Source organism: Epinephelus moara, chromosome 3, assembly GCF_006386435.1.
Source record: "Epinephelus moara isolate mb chromosome 3, YSFRI_EMoa_1.0, whole genome shotgun sequence".
In the NCBI taxonomy this organism is placed as follows: domain Eukaryota; kingdom Metazoa; phylum Chordata; class Actinopteri; order Perciformes; family Serranidae; genus Epinephelus; species Epinephelus moara.
Genome location: NC_065508.1, coordinates 18,508,272 through 18,530,744, shown reverse-complemented (window position 1 = coordinate 18,530,744; position 22,473 = coordinate 18,508,272). Strand labels below are relative to the sequence as shown.

Below are 22,473 nucleotides of genomic sequence, written 5' to 3'. Positions count from 1 at the left end.
CACTTTTTGCAACTGCTGATGTTGCAGTGCCCCCAACTGAGTATGCTTTGAGAGCAACCAGCCTTTTTGTAAACTGTCTCATACAGTCAGTGTGTTAACAGCCCAGTGACCAGAGGAAAATGTTTGCATTGTACGTGTCTGCAAACCACAGATATATTACATTTGTACGTTTCATACGCATCATATCAACTTTTTCAAAGTAACGTAATGTATAAGACTTTGTCATCAGGTGGTTGAGTGGATGGTGGATGGTGTGACACTTAAGAGAGACAGCTGCCAAGCTTCAAACCACTGTGCGAAACCAACAAACAGCACCACTGGTTGTATTTTGGCAACCCTTTGCAGTGTTTCTACAAGTGATTGTGGCACTGAACCTGGGTGTTTTCCACTGACAAACTGTGGCGTTTCCCCGTGTGCATTTGAACCACCAAACCTGGGTATTTTTCACCAACCCATCCCTGCTTTTCTAGCGGCTTTTGTGCTACCGAACATGGGTGTTTTAAGCCAAAACACGATCTTTTACTAACCATAACCAAATGGTTTTTGAGAAAAGTAACATTCAAGTATCTGTGGTTTGCAGAAATGTACAATGGGGCCACTTTTTTTCTGCCGATTGGGTTGGCGTCAGAGTTGGCAGGCCTGATAGTGTTGACCAGAGCAACAAAATCACCCATCATGTCTCATCATACGAAATGAGCACACTGCATGCACTGATAGAACTTTCTCCGTCTCCTGAAACAGACATTCACATCCATCTCGTGAAACTGTGTCATAAATGTGGGCTTGCAGTGCTGTGATATTTAGGGAAGTCCTTTGTTTTTTGAAGAACAGTTTTCTCTCCTGAGGTCTTGGCTCATTAAACTGTCTGTTCCTAAGAAGAGGAACTGCTGTGATTGGCTTTATTGAAGCTTACCTTAACTTCACCTACTGCTGTCAGCAATATTTGAGCACAATCTGATTATTTAATGATTATTTATTTATTTATTAGCCTGCTGATTGTTTTAATTTGCCAGTTTGTATTTATTCTCTAGTTTCTTTATTGTAAAGCACTTTGAGCTACACCCCTTGTATGACAGGCGCTATGTTACGTTTTATTTTTATTTTTTTTGAAGTAGTAGTAGTAGTGATATATATTTGTTAGATTTTTATTATAGAAATGGAAAGACAAGCAATGGATGTTACCACATGGTAAACTGATTAAACTGATTAAACAAAAACACATTAATGGCTCTCGGTGAAGACTCTTGCTTGACCATTTGTTTATTTTTATCATTTATTTTGTCTTGTAATTCCCTATTTGTTGTTGTTGTTATTGTTGTTGTTGTTGTTGTCATGTTGCTCGCTTGGTGCTTGCTGGGCTCCTGCTTCTTTCTTCCGGTTTGCTTTTCCAACTTCCGCTTCCTACGAGCTTCGAGAATTACTATCTTGCTGTTTATTTCCTCTTTGTCGTGGACCGGCATTTTCCCACAACACCCTGCTCCTGCTCTCACAGATGACGAAAATGGCGGACAACGCATCATCGGTAGGTCTTCGAGAGATGTAATTTTATTTTAGAGACATTGACTGGTTTCAGGATGCAAATTAACGAGTTATTTTCGACAGGTCGAGATTGTTGAAGGCTGTCGACTCCCCGTTCTTCGTAAAAACCAAGAGCACGAGGACGAATGGCGTAAGTATTGTCCGTTTATTTTCCCAATGCTAAGCTAGCTAATGCTAACTAGCGAACCTCAGCTGTTGTTATCAGACGCCACGGCCTCCAGTTAAAGCACTGTCAACACCACACTCACAGGGCACACATGCACTTGTACAGTCTGTAGTTTGATTAGCTAATAAAACCACTGTTACATCCCATAAGAGATAAACTTGCTACCCTTCGGACACATTTTTATTGAATACATTTTATGAGGAAAGACAATCTTAGGTGAAACTCATGTGGCATCAGGCTGTTGTTTACAAATCTGAAGCAGATTGTTCAGATTAAATTGTTGGTTGTCTGAATGCAGATAGCATCACGGGGTCATGGCTGGGCCAGTGTTCCTACTTGTTTTGACAGGTCGGAGGACGAGAAAAATAAGAGCCACAGTAAAAACAGCTAAATCTCATTGACACTTCCTCAGTGAAATTATTATTGTAAAGCTTCAGAAATGCTATTATGGCAGCGTTACCCCCCCCCCCCCCCCCCCCCCCACACACACACACACCTCAACATGCGTGCACATATTTTATGACAGTTTTTAAACTTTATCTCAAAGTGGGTTTTATGCAGTGGTTTGTCTCACCTTAATTGTGACCCTTTAAATTAACAATAACTATTCACCACCCCTCGTCACAGGTTGCACAGATCCCTGAGTAGTGTAAAAGGAGATGTTCTCTTCACCGTTTACTTATTTAAATCAACTTTACGGATTTGGGCCCTGTTTCAGAAAGCAGGTGTAAGTAACTGAGTCCCACCTTGAAATCAGAGTTGATGAACACTGAGATGGAAAAGTTTCGGGACGAAAAAAAAGTTTCGGGCTCCAGAACAGCTGATCAGAGTCAGTTCAATCAACTCTGAGTATGTTCACTCCTGATGTTCACCACGATTCACCATGGCAATGGGTAAATAAAAGGCAGAGCCACCATTTTAATCATGTGGATGTAGGGATATTAATGCATGTATATTTATCTTTAAAAAAAAAAGTCTGAGTCCGAGTGTGGAAAAGCATCAAGACTAAGTTTACAGAAAGTTTTATTCACTGTACTCCTTTAATTCACGATTTAACCATAGCCTACATTTTAAATACACTTTTTTAGCTTTAATCTGACAGGGACAAAACACAGGGCCAGCAAGTGAAGGTGGAAGATGTGGTTGAAGATTTAAAACATACATAGGCTGAGATCAAACATGTAGAGGCATTGTCTCAATCTGATCCAGTAATAATGTAGTTGGTTATTTGCACTTGAAAACACATTGAGGTTCAAATACAGTAGATTTAATATTTCAGACATCTATTTGGATCCTTGGCTCAACAGAATATGCTGGTGTTATTTCAGCTACAGCTGCTTGCTACTCAAACAAATTTTTAAAATTTTGAAATTGTCACTAAAGTGCTGTTAAAACACATTCAGACTATATGCAGTCTGTTTGAAAAAAAATCATTCTCATTCACAGCATTCACATCATGACTGATTGAAGTATTTATTCATTCATATTGATTTTTACAATCTGAATTGAGTTTACACATTATATGCAATAAACATTTTGGTGGAACTGCTTGAACAAACTGATATCTGTGTCGTGTTAAGAGTCACGGCGTGAAGTAAAAAAAAAAATTAGAAAAAAATAACTCGTAAAATGATGGACACGCAGTGGTTTTATTCTGTGCATTATTGGATCCAATGGCTATCATGTGGCAACAATAAAACATACATATTCAGATACCTGTTTACAGAGATTAGGGGTGACTTGATGCTGTTATAATTTTTTATATGTGAGGGTAAAAACTGCTGTTCAGAGAAACTACCAGGATTTTGGTTGTGACAGACAGTAAACCTCTGCTAATTAATATCCCTCAATACACACTCTGAGACATGCTGCATCAATGAGAAAATGAAACAGCATGTCTGGCTCTGTCAGAGGGAGGAGACGGAGAGAAACTGGGGTTGTTGAAGAAAACCTGCCAATAAGCAGGTTAGGTTCACAGAGTTAGTTACCATGGTAACTGACACAGAGTTTGAGTAACGTCTTTGTCTGGAATGGAAAACACAATTACTCTTTTCTTGGGGTGAACTAATTCAGAGTTTTTACCAAACCCGCTTTCTGAAACAGGACCCAGACGATGTAAAATCCACTCTGACTTTGTCTTAAAAGGTTATGATGAGAACAAAATAACTTGATTTGTGTGGTAGATACATGTTTCTTATTCCCTGTATTATCTCACGAGGACGCCCTAGATTTGCCTTGTGATAAGTAACGTTTATTTTTTGTTTGATTAATTGTTGATAAAATGTCTGGAGATCATGAAAAATGGGCATCAAAATTTCCAAGAGCTGGATGACGTCTTCAAATCACAATGTAAAACTTAAAAGATACCTAATTTACAGTAATTCAAGGCAGGGAATTTGTCACACCTGAGAAGCTGAAACCAACACGTTTGGCATTTTTGTGTTTTTATTTTCTGTTGCTTGAATTTAGTACTCTAGTCTTTTTTTTCAGCAATTCTTGCTATCTTAGTTCAGTGAACGCTACGTGAAAACTTAAACCCACAGTATCTATTGACACTTGTTAAGCGTGGTGGTAAATCTACGTTTGAGCTGATATTTCATGGAAGTCCATCACAATAATTGTATTAATTTGAGTATAATTCATTGCAGATATTAATTTGACTCTTCTGCTTTTCTTGCAGCACTGGCTGAAATTCTAAGTGTGAAGGAAGTCTCATCGAGAAAGCTTTATTATGTTCACTATATTGACTGTAAGTATCGTTTGTGTTTACCTCTTTTTTTTTTTTCGTTTACATGCTAACTGTGACAGTCACTGTCATTACATTACACTGAAACATCACAGCATGTGTGTTCTTTTTTGTGTAAAACTGTGTGTGTTAACAGTCAACAAGCGCCTGGATGAGTGGGTCACAGGGGACAGGCTGGACATGAAGAAGCTTCAGTTTCCTAAAAAAGAAGCTAAAACACCAACCAAGAATGGTCTTCCAGGCTCCCGTCCCAGTTCCCCAGAGAGAGAAGTGGTAAGTGCTTGCTACGCCTCTAAATGTTTATCTCAAACCCCCAAACACTGTAACAATCGGCTCAGGTTTGGCAGGATCATTTTACTGTTGTGAAGACACTAGTTTAAACAATATGAGCCTGTATTTTACATCCCAGCATGATTAACAGCTGCTGAGTAATTTTTAAAGATTGCTGTTTATTCAGATGAGTGATATCAGTCATGTTTCAGACTAGTAAGCTGTTTCTATTGTGTTATGAATATTACCAAGTGGATATATAAACCTGTATGGTGTTGGTCGTCAGTACAACAAGCAGCACAAACAAACAGAATAACTCTGTTTTTACGAGTGAATCATTTTCACTGGTGGTTGTTTGCTGTGCAGACAAACTCTACGAGATATTAGCAACCATTGACATCATCACTTTGCTAACGATCTACAGTGTTTTAGATGCTGCTTGAAACAGTAGTTTGTCAAAATGTACCAACACAATATATGATGTGTGTGCTAGCTGTGTGGAAACAGGAGTATATGTTCAGTGTTTGTTGTATTTAACCCAGCCTGATATTTATGGATGATTTTACCAAAATTTTAAGGAGTGTGTGATACAGAGAGCTCTACGTTTTAAAGACACATTGAAATTATCACTTTTCAGTCTCACATTTTTGCATTCATACTTGATCAGATCTGATTTAGACTGCCACAGAAACTTCATTTTTAATGCTGTTAATTATCATGGAACACAGGGGTGTCACGATTTCAATTCTAAATCAAAACTTGATTGAAATTAGCTTTGAGTACTTTGAATTTTAGTCCTCTAGAACCAAAAGTAGGATCAGTAATTCTCCCAGTATTTTTTCTCTATACAACTCCCGCCTCCTTCCGTGCAACCAAATGGGATAAACATAGCTTACCTTTAGCCTGCAGCTGCACTTTTTGAAGCACTGTGGCCACTGCTGGAGTCGGACAAGATGGAGGTACAAAAGAACTGGAAAATCCCACTGCATCCCTAAAGTCACTGGTGTGATGACAGTTTTTTTTTAACATAACTCTGTGAGTTATGTAAATGAAGAATGCGTTGTTGACAGAAAAATTAAAATTTGTGGGCTATGCTAGTCAGGTGAAAGTTAAGCAAGGACTTGGGATGACAGTTGTTGTAAAGTTTCCTTCTCCCATCTAGAACAGTGGTTCACAACCTTTCTCTTAAAGGGGCCCCTTTTCTATCATTGAGTAAACTGATAATCCCTGACTATTAAAATTACTTAATACATAACAATAACAGTACAGAACAACTGATAAACCGTCCAATTAACCCAAATATTTAACTCAATTTGTGTAAAACGTGCAGTTTTGATGAATTTTTAGTGATTATTTCTTGTAATTGCGTCAGAGATGAGATTTTTTTATACTTATAGGAACTTTTTGTACGATTCTCATTCTCTACTATTTAGTTTTTTAATTTCAAGCAAGCATGCATGCAAACTAGGCTTCTTTTTGACAAATATAGTGTTTTCTTCTTCCAGACATGTTTGGCCATTGTTCTGTTAGCGTTTAAAGAGTGTTCTTTTCTAATGCAGGACAAGACTGTTTAACAAAGAGTGAAAGCTCTGTGAGTAGGTCTATAGCTTATGTTTAGGTCGTCACCGTGCCCTTGCCCTATGAAATATTGTTTTTAAATTGTATCTTTAATAATCATCTAAACCTTAATGATAACTAACATTTAGTTCTTTTCACAGAAATTAATAAATTGTTGAGATATAGGCCTACTGTATATATTTTTTAAATAGTCCTTATACATTCCTTAAAATCTAGAGGGCCCATGTGACCCCTCCTGAAGATTGTATAATCACTAATAGGGGGCAGGACCCCCAGATTGGGGAACAGCGATGGAGTGGCTCTTATTTTTGTTCCCAATACACTGGTGAAATAAGCTATTGGTATTGCATTTTAAATAAATTACTTATATTTGACCATAGTGTCATGGCGTAGCACAGTCCCAAAGAAATATGGCAGCTATATCGCACTCTACGCCAAGTACTGCGTCTATTTAAAGAAGAATTTGGCAGATCGTTAAAGGATGAAACTAATAATCTGTTGATCCAGGAATCAAGACTCGAACAATAGCATAGCTGTCAGGACTGAGGAAAAAAAAGGTTGAAATCAAAAATTAAATTCAATCATGTCCTTAAATTCAAAAGTCAAATTGAATCATGGATTTGGAGAATCGTGACACCCCTGTTGAAGACGCTAGTTACATTGTGTGTACAGTGAATCCCTGCGTATCGACCTGAGGGTTAATATGAATGTAAGTTAACCCCCTTCCTTCTCTTCCTTTCTGTTCAATTCAGAGGAAGAGTCTAGATCTCAACGTACAATCTGCCACAGCTCCTTCCAGAGGCAAAACCCTCCCCACACCGGTACAACTTGAATTCACACATTCTAGAAATGACTGAGACCTTGTTTAAACCTGGTGTTAACATGCATCTTGTGTGATCATACAGCTATCGGATCATGCTGAACTGCATGGAAATCCAGATATAAACAACCATGACACAAAAAAAGAAGATGGTGATCCGGTCGTGCAGATCACATCTGGAAGTGGTTTAACTCACAGTGTATCCAAAAGTTTGTCAGGTGTATGCACTGGACTTGTCAAGCCACATTTCAACTTCAAATCTTTCAAGGTAGCTGCTATTCTCTGTCTATGATGTAATCTCTCATGTAGTGCTGAAGCTGAGCTTTCATTATCTGCAGGTTTAACAAAAAAATCGCATGTACTAAAGCAGCTAATATAATAATCGCACCACAAGGGAAAAGCTGTTGATTCAGCTGTTGTTTAGCCTCCTGATTTTAAGTTTTGAGTGTAAACCCAATGCAGTTGCAGCTGATCTGTGTCTGTTGCATCTTAATACCAGGTTTTAATAGGGCGTTAGTTTAACCTGGAGATAAAAAGACATTGGTAAAACCTGCTTAATGTGATATGCTGTGGCTATTAATCCAGACACAGTCGTAGCTCATATCAGTGAACAAGACTGCAGATAATATTAAGATGGCACTCCTTCCCAGCTTTTAATCATTACGTTGCTGTGTATTTTGGAAGCTTAAACACATGCCTCTCACTGGAATCAAATAAAAATTCTGATTCATTTTAGTGTTTGGTCTGTCCGTGCTTGTTTTAAGCCAAATGTCTAATGATGTCTGTTTGCTGCAGAAGAGGAAAGTAGAGACCGTCCCCTTGGCGACTCAGGTATCCCCGGCCACCCCTGTGCCCTCCCTGCCAAGTTCAGCTGAAGCCTCTCAGGCATCTGTTTTTCCTGCTGTGAGGGAGACCAACACCTTCAAGTCCCGCGAAGACCATGAACAGATCTCCTCGCTCACAACGGTAAAGGAAACCGTTCTAGATCCCTTAAATGTTTGAGTTGATGTATTTTTTCACCAGCTAATGCAAAATTTCTTTTTAACAACAGAACGGCACTGCCCGACGACTCATCCCCTCGCAGCCCGGGAGGAAGAGGAAAGCTAACTGTGGGGGAACTGACGAAGTATGTAACTTCAGTATATTTCATCTTTGCAGTTAACTTACTGTTTTCTCATTTCAGATGTTTACCTCATGTCGTAGTCTTTGCATCTGTTTAGTATTGAAGAGGCATCATTTTCTTCTTTATTTTAAGCACTACAGTCTTAAATATATAAACAGTATCATATATTAAATTCAAAACCTTAGTCAAAGAACACATTTATTTATGTTCATCATCCATACCAATATTGAAAGCCTAAATGATGACAAATTTTGTCTACTTCAATTTGAGCAGTGTTAGTTTGCGTAAGTATTTGTCAGAAAATGAATCACAAATTAGAGAAAAGTAGAAACATTTTTCACGTTTTGTTATCCTACTTAACCCTCTTTTCTTAGGTCGTGCTGATGTCTCTGAAACTATCTTTAGAAAACACAAGAATACGAGTTTGTTGACAAAAATATTTGCCATCTGATACTTTGATTAGTTGAATTTTTAAGTGTGTGTGCAGGTTGTGTCACGGTGTTTACAGCAGGGCATTTATGTCACAACTACCTGTTTAAGTACAAGATTCTGAGCCTTAAATCTATTTTGTTAAGACTTGCTTTAGTTTGAAGTTGTTAGAAATCAATAATAAATTAATTATAATTTCTTTTGTTTTACAATCTAGTTTAATAATCTAACCTTAAATGTGTTCCTTGTTTTTGAGATATTGGTGGTGTCACGCAGCTGAAGAACTGATTATAACGTGGTCTATTTTAATTAAATGAGGAAGAAATAAACAATCAAACAAAACAGGTCAGATCTGGATTTTTTAGGGTTTCTATTCAGTCTGTCAAGCTGCTCGACATGAGCAGTTCAGCTGTCGTATTGAGTTTAGGAAACTGCTGCAGCTGACCTCCTACGTTCTCACATCATCTCTGCTGACAGTGGCCAGTGGGTTCGTCATATAAGTTCACTGAATAATCTGACACTTGCATGAAATAATTGGACTAACGGTTGTGTTTGCTCTTTTCCTCACTCATTCATCGTGTAACATCACTCTCACTACCTGTGATTGCCAGTACCGCTGGCTGAAACCACCCTGGAATGGACTAAAACAGATGTTGCACAGAAGTTCAATACTGTTTTCAATCTGCCCCTTAACCCAAATGTTTAGTTTAAATAAGAACCATTCCTCTCTTTAGTTTTTAAAAGCCAGTGTTTTTGTGTCTGTTTCTGCTAGATGATAAAGGTTTTGCAGTATAACAACCCTCAAAGTGCCAGTGTCTTTCTACCACCACCAGAGGTCTGTTTTATTTCCTATTATTGCCCGTTGATTGTGTGTTGCTGTGCAAAATTCAGCTGTGCCTTAGTGGGTCCAATAAAATGGAGGTGCTGCTTTCCTCAGACCCAACTCTAATGTGTACAACCACTGTGATTATACCTGTTACTCATTTGAAGAAATCTGAATGTGTTGAAATCTTACAATACAAATGCAGCGTTTGATCAAGTAATTTTTTGTTTTAAAGGAGCGGTGTGTCAGATTTAGGGGGATTTAGTGGCATCTAGCGTTGAGGATTGCAGATTGCCACCAGCTGAAACTTCTCCCTGAATTTCTCAAGTGTTCACTGATTAGGAGGTTTTTAAATCCTCCATTTTATGAATGAACCAGGTGATGAAAACTGGTAAAAACACTCAATACTGCAAGTGTTTTTCTAACTCTCATTATGGAGGGCTGCTAACTATGGTGGCCGATGCAAAAGCATGAACGGCCCCCTGTTTAGAGCCAGTGTTTGGCCTGCCATTCTGAGGTGTTGTAGAAACGTGGCAGCGCAAAATGGCGATCTCTGGACGAAGACCCCGCTCCCTATGTAGATATAACGCTTATTCTAAGGAAATAAAAACCTTGCCATTCTTATTTTCAGGGGATTATAAACTAAAGAAAACATCCTTATTATATTAGATTCCATATCTGCCAATATATTTCCCTGAACCCTACACACTGGACCTTTAACACAATTTTAACTGCTTGAAAATAACGGCAGCGAGAGTGCCTAACGTGTCTAATGTCTGCTTTGTTCACCACCAGGATTCCCAAGACAGTTCGGACGGCATCCCGTCTGCACCCCGCATGACAGGCAGTCTGGTGTCCGACCGCAGCCATGACGACATCGTCACCCGGATGAAAAACATAGAGTGTATAGAATTAGGACGTCACAGACTGAAGCCCTGGTATTTCTCGCCGTACCCACAGGAACTCACCACATTGCCCATCCTCTACCTCTGTGAATTCTGTCTCAAGTACCTCAAAAGCCTGAAATGTCTTCAGAGGCATTTGGTGAGAGTCATCAGCATGTCACCGCCTTAAGCCCTTAATCTTCTCCTGCTTCGATTGTTGCTCATTGCGTTCATCCTCGTGTTTCTATGTCTTTGACAGACAAAATGTAATCTAAGACATCCACCAGGCAACGAGATCTACCGCAAAGGCACCATCTCATTTTTTGAGATTGACGGCAGGAAAAACAAAGTTAGTAATGGGATATTTTTCTCTCCCCTCTCAATATTTTTTATAACATTCATTGATTTTAATTGATATATGTCTGTTATGTGTTTCCAGACTTATTCCCAGAACCTGTGTTTACTCGCTAAGTGTTTCCTGGACCACAAAACCTTGTATTACGACACAGACCCTTTCCTCTTCTACGTAATGACAGAGTATGACCCCAAAGGCTTCCACATAGTGGGCTACTTCTCTAAGGTACACGAATTTGGCTTAGCATTTTGAACTATTGGTCAAGTGTGTGTATACAGTCCACTCATAACAACTCGGACACAATCACGTATCCAACGAGGGGTTCCCAAAACGACACTTAATTTTATTTTCTGTGTGCAGGAAAAAGAGTCTACTGAAGATTACAACGTTGCCTGCATCCTGACCCTGCCTCCCTACCAGCGGAGAGGCTATGGCAAACTGCTCATTGAGTTCAGTAAGTGCCGTTTTAAAAAACAGTGGCACAATGTTCAGTAAATATATGTACATTAAATTCTTTGGGCATTTTCTCTGTAACCTCACCTGCGCTGATCAGTTCACTGCGTCTGTAATTGTCAGGTTACGAGCTGTCCAAGGTAGAAGGGAAGACCGGCACTCCTGAGAAGCCACTTTCTGACCTCGGTCTTTTGTCCTATCGCTCCTACTGGTCCCAGACCATCTTGGAAATTCTCATGGATCTTAAACCTGACAATGGAGAAAGGCCGCAGATAACCATCAAGTAGGTGTCGTGACTCTTGGCACTTTATCTGAGCTTAATACAACGTTCTTATTCTTTTTATATCCTGTCTTTTATACTTGCACTTACCTGTTGGCAAAATGTAGATTAGCCTAATTCACTCTAGTAACTATATCCTGCATTAAATCTACCTCACAACAGAACCACATATAAACCTACCTTTACTTACCTGCAACTAGGGGTGGGCGATATACAGAGTATACTCAATGTTTTGTGGCTTGTTCCAAGTGGAATATATATAATGACTGTCTCATGAGCATCAAGTAAAAATGGTTGCATCATGTTTTTTAAGCCACCGGCATGAGACCCACTTTGGTGTTTGTCATGGCTCATCCCTCTCAAAGACACACACCAAAAACCTCTGTTGGGCAATGAGCAGGCGAGCCATTAGATTTATGTATCTGCAGGGCTCTGGATTGTGACTATTTAGTTGCATTTGCAACCACGGAGCACCGGACGACTTGCAAATATTAGTAATATATGAACTGGAGAAATGTTAGTTTGTTTCCAGGTTACAGTGAATAAATCCTCACGTTTAACTGCACGGCTATAATGGTTTAACCCTCAGCTAACTGCTAACTGTTGACTGGAAGATTCAAGTTGACGGCCAAAACGCTTCCAGCTCAAGATGAGCACCAGTGGTTCCGCCTTAATTTCTTTCATTAAAACGACACTTCAACTTTATTACAACAGTACTTAGTTAACTTTATTGTAACCGTTCTTTATTTGCCTGTAGCATGACAGCATTTTATTTAACTTTATTGTAATAATACTTTATTTAACTTTATTTCTAACAGTTATTTATTGAGTAGTTGAGTATTTTAGTAGTCTGCAGTAGTTTCGAAGAGATTTCAAAGTATCAGTGTATATTGTGTATCGCGATATTGTGGTGTTATTTATTGGCCGTATCACCTAGCACAACCATGGAAAAAAATGGTCTTGGAAATTCCTAAAAAGCATTACATTTAAGTGTCTGATACCTGTACACACTCTGATATGACTTCTTTTTTAACCTCTAGTGAGATCAGTGAGATCACGAGTGTAAAGAAAGAAGACGTCATTTCAACGCTTCAGTACCTCAACCTCATCAACTACTACAAGGTGAGAGACTTTATTTCGCTTGTCCCTCAGCCTTGCTCTTTTTGATTGTGACTGCAGCTTAATGGTTTATCAATGAACAACTTTTCTGTGTAAACAAAGAGTTAAGCGGACTCCCCGTCTGCCTCAAAAATAGAGATGTTTCAGATGTTCTGAGTTTTACATTTAAGAAAGTTTTTGATGTCATGACAATTTCTGTTATATAAAAGTGAAAAGAATAAATATATCCAGATGAGAGGAAAATTTGACCTGTAGATTTTGCTTATTTCATCTGTGATGGCAGTTTTTATTTTCATTCATTTTTACACCACAGTACAGGTAGCAGATATAATAAACTAGTGGTATCCAGTCAGATCACATACTGATGTACTGAGATGTGGTTAATTCCAGCTGTATGCAGTATGCCGTAGAAAATGTGATGTGACATTCTGTCTAAACTTTTGACTGTGTCTTTTCTCTTGAATCTAGGGTCAGTACATCCTGACTCTTTCAGAGGACATAGTGGACGGGCACGAAAGAGCGATGCAGAAGAGACACTTGCGCATAGATCCAAAATGCCTTCACTTCACACCTAAGGACTGGAGCAAGAGGGGCAAGTGGTAGAGTCCCGGCTCGGTTCACTGAACACCCTCCCCACACAGCCAGATAGCAGACTTGAAGCAAACAGTGGATCAGATAAAGGTTTTATTTCTCAGTGTGTCTCACCGAGAACCTCAAAACCTTTCTGAAACCAGGACTCCTCTTCATATAAAAACACAACGAACTTTAAGTGTCACTTGAGATGCATAAGCTTTTATTGTGAATATTCATTATATATTGTGAGTTTAAAAAGCTCTCAGACTTGGGGACAAAAGAGAGGCTGGTTAACGGTGACATCGCCAAAATATACACCACACCTAATACTGTGTAAAAGATCCTGTTTATGACCAACAGTGCGTTAAAATAGAGATATGGTGTCTGTTTAATAATGTAAATTAGAACATACGGACCACCTGATGGAAGCAAGATGGTTGTTTTTATAGACAATGACGAGTTCTACAGTGAATTGCCTCATCTGTTGATGACTCCACGTTATGTACAAACCACAAAGGGGGTTTCCTTTCCTTAAATTCAACATGGAACAGTTTTGTTTTTTTGCTTTGACCAACACAAACACAAGTGTGTGATTTTGTCTACATCCTTTGTATCTGCTGCACAAAGAACTGGCGTGGAATTGTCGTTGTCAGAATTATTAATGTTCCCCAAAAGACTTCAAATTACTTGTGTGAATCTATCCAATAACATCGATTTAGTTTGTCATGGACCTCAACAGCTTAGGTTTCTTAAAATACAAGACCTGTTAGCACTCCTTAAAGGTATACTATGCTGGATTGTCGGTTACTGGTTGGAAACACGCTCGCCAGTGAAAGTGAAATTAAAAGACAACCCCAGATTCACTTTCATTTGCCGATGATGTGTTTGCATTTTGCCGGCGTTGCGTGTCTTGGATGTCTGCTGCCTACGGTCTGCCTCCAGGGGTCTCATTTATAGACATTGCGAGGCATACGCCACTTGTCACGCAAAAGTTGTGATATATAGAAAGAGATGTGATGGGAGAAACTTTGACCCATGCTTATGAACATTTTTGAGTCGGGAAATTGGCGATGCAGATGGTGAAGTGGAAGCCTGATTGATTTTTGCCGCACACCATTTTTGGCTTTTGCTTGTTCGTACAATTTTAGTGTGGATCCTATGCATTATTTTATAAATGAGACGTCTGGTCGTTACTTTTTCATGAACCCCGACCACACCTAAGCGCTTAGGGTGTACACGCCTATAAATGTTCCAAACACAGAAAATACAGGCAGAGGGCAGAATCAGTGCAGAAAAATAAACCTTTACGCACCTCAAATGAGTCATTACGTGATGACTGAGAGGTCTGTATGAGTCTATACATTTTATTTAAGGAGAATCCTGCATAGTATATCTGTAAACAATAGTTATAACTTCTGTCTGAACAGCACTCCAAAAATGTTGTCAACTCTTTCTACTTTAAATATAGATTTTTTTTAAAACAAAGTGTGCAGGCTTCAGAATATCTCCTAAACCTCTAACTGATTAAAGATTCAATGGTCTTTTAACTAACAGGGAGAACAGAGATGTCGTAGTATCAACATGGCTTACTTGTAAAAATATTTATGTTCCAAAAAACAGCCAGAACAATTTGGATACAGACAAAAAAATCATAACTAGACATGAAGACCTATAATTATAATGTTGCTTCAGCTCCAGCGTGGTCAGTTCAGGCTTGTTATCTTTTACAGTCGTAGCTCTGCGTTTCATTTCCCTATGTTTGAACTAGATGGAAGTATTTATGCTCTTTGTTCGTGATCATCCAGGTGATTCTTCCTTTTTCAGATAATCCCCCATCATGATCATCCGTGCCGTGTGCAATGAGACAAATCAACTCCCCCACTTTAAACATACGTTCCCCCGCACCTGTACATACTGAACCTGATTGTAAAAAACAAAAAAACAAGAAAAGCTTAGCAGACAGAAGCCATGTTGAACTGTTAGAGGAATGTAAATTTTGTGTACAGTTGTCTTTAGTGTCTTTTTTTACTTAATGTAAACTAACTGGCTGCACAATATCAACAGGAAAAGACATAAAAGTGGTATCCTACTTTCAGTTTGTGTTTTATGTTTACATGTCACAAAGGATGTTGAATTTACCCTGTTGAAATGATTTAGTATATCTTTAAGTGAAACACAGTTGAGAGTATGATTTGAACGTTTGATATGAAAAGCTTGTTGAATTGATAAAAAACATCTTAAAAACCCTAAAAGAGTCTTAAATGTGTGTCTGAAGAAGTTAGTCTTTCCCCTGTTCAGGTGCAGTGTTTTTATTGGCAAGCAGGTTTAAAAGAAAAGAGTTGAGGCGTCTTTATAGTGAGGGCTTGACAGTAATGTCACCAACTATAGTATGCACATATATTTCAGAATGCAACGCCTCCCAGGGAATTATCACTCTTGGTCTGAAATAAACCACTTTCAAAATATGACTTTAAAAAAAAAAAAAGTGGTCTCCTCCCAGCTGACATTGGACGTCAGTATGACATCAGAGAGATGTTGGACTCTTGCGTCAGGCAGATGTTAAATTTTGTTTGGATTGACAATTGGCAGCACGGTGGTTAGCATTGTCGCCTCACAGCAAGAGGGCTCCCGGTTCGAACCCAGGGTGGGTGAGCCCTTCTGTGCAGAGTTTGTATGTTCTGCCCCGTGTCAGCGTGGGTTTTCTCTGGGTACTCCAGCTTCCTCCCACAGTCCAAAGACATGCAGGTTAACTGGTTACTCTAAATTGTCCGTAGGTGTGAATGTGAGTGTGAACGGTTGTCTGTCTCTGTGTGTCAGCCCTGTGATAGTCTGGTGACCTGTCCAGGGTGTACCCCGCCTCTCGCCAAATGTCAGCTGGGATAGGCTCCACCCCCCCATGTCCCCTAACAGGATAAGCACCTACGGACAATGACTGAATGAGAATGGTGTTGACGATATCTTAAATGTCTAATGATGTTAGAATTCTATGTTTTGTCAACGTTAGTATTATGATGTGTCGAGTGTTGGATTTGGTTCTTCATACCTTGTGACTAAATGTTATTCTATGTCAAGATGACAATGGCATGAGACGTTTGGAAGACATTGGGTTTTGGTTACTTAAAACTTTAAACCAACAAAATATCAAATGTCATCTCTCGTCAGTATTGTATGTCAAATTGACGACATTGTCCTGACATTGGATTTTAGTCACTTGACGTCACAACCTTACTTCAACCATAAACAATTTGGTTTTAAATTCAAACCATCACATTATTTCGGTGATAATATGTGGGAATGCAATGTAGAATTACAGTTGAATAACACTTAAGTAACTAGAGCACTTGGAGAGCGCAGACCTCCGCCAAGCAGCTCGGATTTCCCGCCATTTTATTATTTTATCCACTTTGCTTCAACCGATCACCACAAAAATTTTATCACCTGTTCCTTGTCCCATTATCAACCTTTCCTGAAAATTTCATCAAAATCCGTCCAGAACTTTTCGAGTTATTTTGCAGACAAACAGACAAATGCCGGCAAAAACATAACCTCCTTGGCGGAGGTGATAACCATAAGTGAGCCACGGACTCAACTTCTCCCAGGCCTTTTGGCTCCAGTTACCTCATCCCCATCATTTTGACAAATTATTAAGCCTCATACTGAGACTTCCTGCCCTAATAAGTGTGAGATTTTTATGCCTCTGCGCTGGTGATAGATGTGGGTGAAGGAATTATGTTTTTGTGTTGTTTGTACGTCTGTCCATCCCATTCTCGTGAACACAATATCTCAAGTACACCTTCAGGGAATTCAAAATCTGGCACTTGGACTAAGTGAGTGAGAATTTGGTGGTCAAAGGTCAAAGTCACTGTGACCATGCATCTGTGTCATTTTCGTGACTGCAGTATCTCAAGAACACCTTGAGGGACTGTCCTCAAATTTGGCACAAACGTCCACTTGGACTCCCGAATGAAGTGATTAGAATTTGGTCGTCAAAGGTCATTGTGACCTCACAAAACATTTTTGGCCATAAATCAGGAATTCATTGGCTGATTGTGACAAAATTGTACACGCGTGTCTGATAAGACTAAATGATGAAGGGCTGACATTTTAAATCCAAAAGGTCAAAGGTCAGCTTCACTGTGACATCACAATGTTCTGCCTTAACACTTTTCTTTCCTTCTATTCAGCGTCATAGCTCAGGAGCAGAAGAGGAGACATTTGGTCAGATGCTGAATTGGTGACACTAATCTTGAAACTCTGCTGATTGTATAGATCCTCTGTGCTGCTGTGGGCAAGATGTGTTTGAAGCCTTAATGTTTCCACAGACATGGATGTAAACTGTAAGTGCAACATGACAGGTTCACAGAGGTGTATAACTGCAAGGCGGTAATTTCAAATTTGTCTGTGATTGTTCAGACACAAGAATCATGACTCCTTTAACATAAAAGTATCAGTACGAATGTGCAAACAGGAAAAGAATCCAGGCACTCCAAACAAAAATGAGAATGAGGAAGGAAAGATTAGATTAAAAAAGCCTTTAATATAATGGCCAACTCATTAAAAAGCCAACATGTGTTCAACATGTGTGGTTTATCATATCTTCAACATATGTTCAAGATATGATAAACCACATTAAACCTATGGTTAGGGGTGGCGACAGAATACAGAGACTTAACCAAAGGGAAGCTTTTTGGATTCATCAGTTGGATGCATTAAAATATCCTGGTCTTAATGAAGATATAGACTTTACATGTTTCCTTTAATGTTTCTGTTATGTTTAATATGTTTATCATATGTTGAACATATGTTGAATACTGGTTCATGGGTATTTTATTAAGTTTGATTGATGTTTCTTTTGGTTATGTTTTGTGTGTTTTTCTTGTTTTCTCATTCTCTGTGATTTATTATCATGGTTCATTGGCTTCACCTGTCATGTCATTAACTGTGTCATGTGACAGTTTCTTATTGGCTGCTGCTGCTATATAGATGAAACCACACCTTGGTGCATCTGTTTCTCCAGCCCTGATGAAGACCAACAGTGGTCGAAACATGTTGGCTTTTTAATGAGTTGGCCATTATATTAAAGGCTTTTTAATCTAATCTTTCCTTCCTCATTCTCATTTTTGTTTGGAGTGCCTGGATTCTTTTCCTGTTTGCAGTATTTTGGAGTTCCCTCCTTTTTTCCAAGAGCACCCGATACATTTTTGGATCTACACTCTACAACACAGAGCAACCAGTTATCTGTTTTTTTATCAGTATGAATGTACTTGAAAGTGCTTACTGCTCTGTCCATGGGACTTTCTCCATCGCAGGTTAAGAAAAATGGATAACGCTTCAAAATGTGATGTCACATGACCAATTTTGTCTATGGTTGCCTAGAAACGGGGGATGGCTCAACTTCCCTACAGGCTCAAATCACCCTGTTCTCCCCAAGGGGAAAGGGGGAGGCATGTCAAAAAAAGAATTTTAATGACTGGGGCAGGACTGATATATTTTATTTTTGGTTTGGGAGAGGGGCATGCTAATGAAATGGTTCAATGTTGTGTTTATTTTACTGATGATTTTTTAAAGAAAACATGCCTTTCAAACTGGTCTGCGAGTTTTTGGAAGGCACGTTTTTCTGTGATAAATGGTGTAATTTTGGTAATTCCAAGAAAATGTGCCTTCCAAACCCCTCAGGCCTCAGTTGCCAAGGCGTGTTTACTTTAAAAAATCACCAAAATTACACCATTTATCACAACCAGAAAGTGTCAAAACAGAAATTATTGTTGGATTTTCACATTTCTAATGGTCCTTGGACACATCAAGTGCAATGAAGGCTTCAGTCAGAAAAAAACCCCAAACAAATCTGAGCTTAAAATAGTGATAATTCATCAAAATCACTTTACTTGACATCTCATTTAAAAATTAACCAGTTTTTTTCAACTCCAGGATTTCTTCTTCAACTTGTAACTTTCAAACACCAAAGGGTAAGTTTTATAATAACTTATTTATGGTGGAGGGAGGGTCATGTATTTTCCACCAGTCACTCAGGGAGGCTCAATGAAAAATACTTTAGCTTCAGGGAGGGTCTAAAACAAAGTCAGACTCAAGCCACCCCCTTTCTCTGATAAATAAAGAACAGTCCCTTAATGGATGTCACATACATCAGTGTAGAGCAGACCTGTTGACAGAGGTCTCTGAAGGGCTGAAGAATATAGCTTCAGACTGTTTGTAATGTGAGCAATATGTGTAAACATAGAAATTCCAAAGGTGAAATCAGCTCAAAATATTCTGTTTGGCTAAAGCTCCTTTTTCAGGAAGTTTAACAGCCACCAGAGGGCGACATCATGCATTTCCCTCTCTCTATATGCAAAATCGCATTAGCGAAGTTGAAACCACGGGCTAAAATTAGGCAAGAGGATGTTTGTTGAAAGGGAAATGTAGTAGTGCAACCTGACCATCGTGATTCTGTTACAGCTGCAGAGGGACTGGAGAAATATCAACAACAAATGACACCTGCAGTGGATCCAATGTGGTTATCCAAGTTACAGGTAGATGCAAAATATCTGCTCAAGTATGATCTTAAATTGATAGTAAGTTTTTCTTAAACTAGTTCACTGCTGCTGCTGCTGCTGCTGCTGGGCAGAACAAGGTAGATAAACAGTTTAACATGGAAAACCTTCAGTAACATGCAGCTTCCTCTGCAGGGGCACACACATCTGTTGGAGGGCCATTCTCCTTTTAATGGGTCAGCTTGGCAGTGCTCAGGCATGATGATGTTTAACTTCTGCAAGTCAGGTTTGAATTAACAGCCCCTCTCTGGTGAAACCTCTCCCAACATCACATCACACCCATTTTCTTTCTGCACCTGGCAGAGCCACACCAGCCCCCCCAGAGGACTGGGAAGAATTTCACACTCATCTAATATCCTCAGCACATTACTCATTTGGGCAGCTCTTCCTGACGTTTGCCACATTTCCTCATCCTGATTCCTGACTGGTGGCAGGTTGGGTGTTATCTGGGCCTCTGAGATCCCAGTATAGTTTTTTATTTCTGGCTTCCGGTGTTTTACTCAGATAAAATCTCACAAGAAAATATGTATACAAGAGCTGAAACGATAAAGTATAATTGGGAGAGTCACAGCAAGTATGAGCAAATATTCTCAGGTTTCAGCCTCCTGATGTGGATTATTGCTGTTTTTCTTTTGGACAGTTTCACAAAAGTTATAAAAGAGCTTTGGTTTTTATTGTGCTGAAATCACTGTCACTGTTTCAAACCTCACGTCTCAAGCATTGGATGTCTCATTAAATATGTCATAAGAGGCAGTGGTGACCCCAGAAATTTTTCATAGTGGTGGCCAAATGGGGCCACTGAAAATCTTGTGGTGGCACACCAAAAGCAAAAGCTGTAACTTCAGGAATTCTATTATGCTGTTGTATTTTATGGACTAGTTAAACTATGTCCGAGCCAGTCCGTGACGCCTGGCTGCCACCCGGCACACGATGCACCAGACCCTGATTTCAGCATTGTCCCCATACTAAGCGAGGTGCTCAAGGTCTGAAATGTCCGTTTCATCAACGTCTTCTTGACCGGAGCTCAGAGCTCGGACATCCGTAGGGCGCTCGGAGTAGAGCCACTGCTCCTGCGCGTCAAAAGGGGTCAGTTGAGGCGGTTTGGCCGTTTGATCAGGATGTCTCCTGGGCACCTCCCGCTGGATGTGTTTTGGGCACGTCCCATTGGTAGGAGGCCCCGGGCAGACCCAGAACACGCTGGAGGGATTACATATCTCGTCTGGCCTGGGAACACCTTGGGGGTCCCCCAGGAGGAGCTGGAAAGCGTTGCTGGGGAGAGGGACATCTGGGGTGGTTTGCTTGGCCTGCTGCCCCCGCAACCCGGCCCCGGATAAACGGATGAAGATGGATGGATGGATGGATGGATGGAAGGTATAACATGCTGATATACTTTGGTTCCCTTTTCACAGCAAATATTACTAATGATCTGATGTGCATAGATTAATACCGGTAAACATTTTGAGTTCCACAACAATCCTGTGTTAATGTGTTATGTATCTGTAAATACATGTGTTAGGTCAGGGGTCAGTGACCTTTGCTATCAAAAGAGCCATTTTGACCCAAAAAGCTCTTAAGTTATCTGTCAAGGCCCACAAAACATATTTAAGCCTTATAATGAAGGGAACAGTTCGTCTTAATTAGCCTATCAACATTACTCATAGGTCTAAACGAGCGTTTGTTAATATTCTCAGGTTTCAGCCTCTTAATGTGGATATTTGCTGCTTTTTTGTTTAAGATTATAAACTAAATATCTTTGGACAGTTAGTCAGTCAGAAGTTAAGAAAAAGGTTTGGTTTGTATTGTGCTGACATCATTGTCATTGAACCTCAAACGTCAGGTCTAAAGCATTGATTGTCTCTTAAAATATGTCATAAGAGGCAGTGGCGCCCCCAGAAATTTTTCATAGTGATTAGGCAAGCCATCGCTATTTAGGTTTGGCAGAATTTAGAGGAAAAGTTGACAGGCCGTATGACACACATTTAATTGATGAAATGTAAAAATGTATTCTGCGTATAGGCTACACATTTTTACAGAAGAGAATGTAAGAATCACTCAAGGCCAACAAATGAAAAATGAAAATGTTAAAAAAAATAGCTGCAATTAATTTCTATATCATTTTTTGTCAAAGCCACAGAGGGCCACTGGAGAGGGGCTAAAGGGACACGTGGCCCTGGAGCCACAGGTTGCCTACCCCTGTGTTAGGTAATTCATTGCTCTTCAAATAGGCTGGTTGTCCTTTACATTAAAAAGACAAATGTGCAGTTTTAATTTGAAGGAGTATATTGATTGTAAGGAACAAAATATTTAGCAATTGGCATGTTGATTGCAGGAATGTCCACCAGAGCTGTTGCCCGTGATTTGAATGTTGATTTCTCTACCATAAGCTGTCTCCAAAGGCGTTTCAGACAATTTGGCAGTACATCCAACCGGCCTCACAACCGCAGACCACGTGTAATCACACCAGCCCAGGACCTCCACATCCAGCATGTTCACCTCCAAGATCGTCTGAGACCAGCCACCCGGACAGCTGCTGCAACAATCAGTTTGCATAACCAAAGAATTTCTGCACAAAGTGTCAGAAACCATTTCAGGGAAGCTCATCTGCATACTTGTCGTCCTCATCGGGGTCTCGACCTGACTGCAGTTCGTCATCGTAACCGACTTGAGTGGGCAAATGCTCACATTCGATGGCGTCTGGCACGTTGGAGAGGTGTTCTCTTCACGGATGAATCCCGGTTTTCACTGTTCAGGGCAGATGGCAGAC

At 39.7% G+C, this 22,473-nt stretch overlaps 1 protein-coding gene across 2 annotated transcripts; it reads left to right on the top strand.

Moving 5' to 3' along the window:
- Positions 1–1,489: 1,489 nt before the first annotated feature.
- On the top strand, positions 1,490–15,410 carry LOC126387890 (histone acetyltransferase KAT5). Of its 2 annotated transcripts, XM_050040640.1 has the most exons (16): positions 1,490–1,522; positions 1,603–1,669; positions 4,386–4,454; positions 4,588–4,724; positions 7,052–7,120; positions 7,205–7,387; positions 7,915–8,085; positions 8,171–8,245; positions 9,444–9,506; positions 10,290–10,538; positions 10,638–10,727; positions 10,818–10,958; positions 11,094–11,187; positions 11,310–11,469; positions 12,507–12,588; positions 13,054–15,410. In XM_050040640.1, the coding sequence occupies exons 1-16, from the start codon at positions 1,493–1,495 to the stop codon at positions 13,186–13,188; spliced, it is 1,815 nt and encodes a 604-aa protein (XP_049896597.1). In that variant the 5' UTR covers positions 1,490–1,492; the 3' UTR covers positions 13,189–15,410. The 2 variants fall into 2 exon arrangements, with proteins under 2 accessions (XP_049896597.1, XP_049896598.1); XM_050040641.1 differs by lacking the exon at positions 7,205–7,387.
- Positions 15,411–22,473: the final 7,063 nt, after the last annotated feature.